The 5,000-nt window shown below is 37.2% G+C and overlaps 1 protein-coding gene across 1 annotated transcript in view; it reads left to right on the forward strand.

Moving 5' to 3' along the window:
• The first annotated feature begins 637 nt into the window (after positions 1 to 637).
• CCT5 (chaperonin containing TCP1 subunit 5) overlaps positions 638 to 5,000 on the forward strand; it is a 5,575-nt gene continuing 1,212 nt past the window's right edge. Inside the window, exons 1-3 of the mRNA XM_043028785.2 lie at positions 638 to 837; positions 3,993 to 4,218; positions 4,362 to 5,000. The exon at positions 4,362 to 5,000 is cut by the window's right edge and continues 347 nt beyond it. Coding sequence (XP_042884719.1) covers positions 733 to 837; positions 3,993 to 4,218; positions 4,362 to 5,000 — 970 coding nt within the window. The 5' untranslated portion in view covers positions 638 to 732. The remainder of the gene's footprint in view (positions 838 to 3,992; positions 4,219 to 4,361) is intronic.

Here is a 5,000-nt window from a genome sequence, read left to right on the forward strand (position 1 = left end):
GCGCGCGGAGCACATAATCATTAGATATTCGCACTGCATATACCCTCTCATTCTCGAAGTTTGTCTATGTAATACTAAATAGCAGAGGCAGAAAGCATCATAAATTTACCCAAATATTTAGCATCATTTCTTATAATTCATTGTATAAATTCACAACTTGCGTTGGTTTAAGCTGTGCAAATTAGCTTACTTCTAAACTTTTAATCTTGCAGTCTCCTATTAATTTGAATTTGGAAATAGGAACAGTCTAAATATATTACACACACATTATATATATATATATATATATATATATATATATATATATATATATATATATATATATATATATATATTATATACATATATAAAACACACAGATTGTATTGCATGTATCTTTATGTGTATAGGGAATATCCTATAACGTTTTTATCTCCTAATGAGTATTTATTTCTGAAGAACTGCAATCGTTGGAGATAGTTAAATATTGGACTAACGCACGAAATCCTCCTAATTCCGCTGTATAAGCATTGATTACATCTCTTAAAGTAGAGTCAAAGTCTTCAAAATGTGCAGCGAGTCGAATGTTCCAGATGATTCTCGGATTGTTTTGGTCTGAGAGTTTGCGCTTCGGCCTACAGATGGCGCAGTGACCGGTCCCGGCAGAAGAACGACGTCGTGCCGCTGCCGGATTCCTCGCCCGATCACTGAATATCTCCCTCATCCGTGCCTTAGCCGGCCTGAAGCACCATCATGTCGGCGGTGGGACAGCTCGTCTTCGACGAGTACGGTAAACCGATCATCATCCTCAAGGATCAAGATCAGCAGAAGCGTCTTACGGGAGTCGATGCTCTGAAGGTGAGGGGCGGCGCTGTCACACTGGCAATGGGGCCCAGGTGCTTTGCTATTATTGATTTACGCGGAGGAATGGAGGACGTTTTCCAAAATGACGATGACGGTTGGCTGTCTTGGGATGGTAAAATTCCTTGAGGACAGTTAGGTCATAGCTTTTCAGTTACAAAGGAATGTAAAATTAGGGAAAATCACTACAGACGGGCGGCCGCTGTGGCTGGATGAGTCACAAGGGAACCCGCCCGCACACCGGATAACAATGCCGAAATAATACTTTCTTAAAAAGCTTTGTATATCTCATTCAGCGATTGTTTGATTATCATTTTATGAAAACCGCCACTTTTATCGCCTGAATTAAGTGTTAGTTGTATTTTGGGCTGGAATTCGGTTAAATTAGACTTCGTTATGAGTCATTCCTAAATATCCATAAACAACACCTTAATTTTGATGTAGATTGATCATAATTTCGATGTATATTAAGTGAAATGCATGATTTAAAGTAATTTCAAGACTTGTCTACAACTCAGAGTTTCCTTGATTATTTGAACTTTTTAGCATTGTATACCATTTAACGGTACTTCGTGTTCAGAAGTGTGGTGAATTTGGTAATCTTCAGTCAAAGGCCAACAAACCTCTTTTAAAGATTTTCCAGCAAGATGATTGCTGATTGGTTCTCTATTTGATTATTTATTGACAGGTAGGCCTACAATAGGTATCTTGGGAATCATTTGTCAGTTCAGTCATACATCTGTTAAAGTATATGGCCACAATCCTAGACAAAATTGCTTCTTAGATGTTTAAATGTGTTGCTCATCATATAAACCACATGAGAGACATGGAGGAAACCTCTACTCATCTACAGGATTGCAGACCACCATGAGTTGTGATGTGACTCTTTTCTTTGTAAATAGCCCACTGCAAAATTCAAATATCTAAAGCCTTTCAATTATGAACAATTTTACACAATAAGACTTTTGGTAATTTGTTCATTTTTTGTTGCGAGATGGCCATCTACATGGAATCATGGAAGAGAGAGATCAAATAGTCCTAAGACTTCATCTATAGCAAATTGTAGACAAAGTAAATAATGATTATAATTTTTTTTATCCAATACTAGTATGGCATGTAATTGCTATAGCATCTGTACATTCAACACAGGAAAAGACCAGTAAGCTTCCGTATGTATGATGTTACTGTAGATATTGGATTGGTTCCTTATTTGACAATCTATTGCTTAGGAGGTGATCAAGAGAACTTTAATTTGTTGAGACATTAATTTCATAAGTGGTATCAGGCATCAGGGTTGTGGTTCTGCAGTGCACAAATGAGATGAAATAAAGGTCTGATAGGCAAGGATAATATGAACAACATAAAACTGACTTACTGAATTGAAGTCTTAACCTTTCCATTCAACCAAATGTGTTTCGACCAGCCTTGTGGAGTGTAATTGTAGTATAACCTTTCTGCTGGGAAAAGTAGAACCATTCCTGGAATATGAAAAATTATTTTTTACCTCACAGATATAGTAGCTCTGTCTCAACACCCCATTTCAAGTAAAATCAATTGTAATTGGCCGAGGAATAAAAAAAAAAAAAAAAAAAAAAAAAAAAAAATTATATAACATCTTTTTGTTGCCCCACTAAAAGAAAATGACACTTGAAAAAACATTGCTGTTACTTGCATTCACTTGTATGCACATGTATGGTTGTTCATATTCTCTTTCTTTTCGTTTAGGAAGAAAAAAAAAATTGAAAAAAAAAACTATGTTTGTTACCTCACTAGAAGAATGCTTCCACTTCCCATTGGTATTACAACATAGGAGTAAAGAATATGGAAAAAGTTCAATAGAATAACACTAAAAAAACAGTGCTATAACATCTTTTTCGACTGATATACATCCTCTGAACATAGCACTACTTTCTACACATGATTACACTTTAGACGCAATCACGCAAACCATAAGGATAGGGTGGGTGAAAAACGCTCTGCGAGCGTCAGAGCGACCGCGCGCAGCGGGAAAACACCCCGGCACGAACGGTTGCGCGCTTGAAATCTTCCCGGCGTTATCGGGAGTAGGCGAAATTCCGCCCCGGCGTGAATGGGTTAATAGAATTAGATGTATGAACAAAATGTAAGAATCACACAATGACAAGTAAAATTGGTTTAAAACTGCTACAAAAGACTTGGTCTCCCACTGTTTGGTTTTTGATATGGAGTGCTATATAGAGCTTTTCTGAGAAAGAACTAAAAATAGTAGATATTTCTTATGTATTAATCTAATTTCAGGTGGCTTTACAGATTCATTGGCTTCAAGTCTGATAGAATGGCTTATACTTGAGAAACCATCCTAGTCCAATATAGATTTGCTGGCAATTATCTGTTATATGCCAAAACCATGTCAGTCATAATCCTCAGTTCAGATTCATGAATCTTCTGTAATTCATAATTTTGCTTTAGGGGGACTTCAGCAAGTGGATATAGGATGTGCTGTTATGAAAGTAAATATATCAAGTGATCAGAAGAGCTGTAATTATCAATTTGCCATCTCTATCACATAGAAATTTGAAATCTTATCTTATAAATGATGTAAAAATTTAGCAACACTCTTTGAGACTGTCTCACAGCCTGTATTATAGTGAATTATTATAATTAAACCAAACATTTTAATTAACATTTTTGTAACAAGCTTTTTTATTTTTAAAGCCACTTTTCCTTGCATGTTCTGTAACCAGTCATGGTCTATGAGAATTTTGTTTTCCTTGATTGTTTCTCCTTTAAACGTGGATGACAAGAGCTTGAAGGTTTAGTTCTTAATTTGTTAATTCATGATCATTAAGAGTATGTATCAACTGTTATATTTGGTATAGAAAGTCGGATCTAGAATTTGCAAAGAGATGTTTGGCAGAAACTTGACTTTTATGTTCATACCATGTCTAACACTTCAAGAAAATGTTTATATAGTGCATGGAATTGGATTTAAAACTGTAAAAAAGAAAAGAAAATGCTAGATAGAAATGGAATTTCATATTTATGTCCTAAATAGAAATGGTAATAGAAAATAATAGTTTTAGTAGGTACTGGAGCCTCTCTGTTCCTTGCATTGATAATCTTTATTTGATGTAACTGTCAAAGCACCCATTAACAGAAGATTTTCTTTGCAGTCTCACATTTTGGCAGCCCGCAGTGTGGCTTCCATCTTGGCCACCTCGCTGGGTCCCAAAGGGCTGGATAAGTTGATGGTGAGCCCCGATGGAGATATCACTGTTACTAATGATGGTGCCACCATCCTGAAGATGATGGATGTGGAGCACCAAGTTGCTAAACTCATGGTGCAGTTGTCGCAATCTCAGGATGATGAAATCGGTGATGGAACCACTGGAGTTGTTGGTAAGTTAATCCATGTTTGAAAAATTATCCAAGGGATGAGATGAAGGAAAGGGTCTGAGTCTTGCAGTAACTTTTGTCAAAAAACTTTTATTTGTATTTTGATTTGCTTATTTTGTTTCTAATTAAATGTTGTTTTTTTCCAGTTTTGGCTGGAGCTCTCTTGGAAAAGGCTGAATACCTTTTAGATAAAGGCATTCACCCTATTCGAGTTGCTGATGGATATGAACTCGCTGCTAAGAAGGCTATTGAGCATCTTGAAAAGATTGCTGATGAATTTCCAGTTGATGTAAATAATACAGAGCCTCTAGTCCTAACAGCAATGACTACCTTAGGTTCTAAGATTATCAACCGCTGTCACAGACAAATGGCTAAGATTGCTGTAGATGCTGTCATGGCAGTGGCAGACCTCGAAGCTAAGGATGTCAATTTTGAATTAATTAAAGTTGAAGGCAAAGTCGGAGGTAAACTGGAAGACACCATGTTGGTGAAAGGTGTAGTTGTAGATAAGGACTTCTCCCACCCACAAATGCCAAAGGAGCTAAAGGATGTTAAACTAGCTATCCTTACCTGCCCCTTTGAGCCCCCCAAGCCCAAGACCAAGCATAAGCTTGAGGTCAGCTCTGTCGAGGAGTACAAAGCTCTTCACAACTATGAGCAGGAACAGTTTGTGTCCATGGTTGATAAGGTAAAGGAAGCTGGTGCCACTCTTGCCATCTGTCAGTGGGGCTTTGATGATGAAGCGAACCACCTCCTGCTTCAGAAGGAACTGCCAGCTGTTCGAT

Source organism: Penaeus japonicus, unplaced genomic scaffold (genome assembly GCF_977035675.1).
Source record: "Penaeus japonicus unplaced genomic scaffold, GWHDUDI00000001_assembly GWHDUDI00000009, whole genome shotgun sequence".
Classification (NCBI taxonomy): Eukaryota; Metazoa; Arthropoda; class Malacostraca; order Decapoda; family Penaeidae; genus Penaeus; species Penaeus japonicus.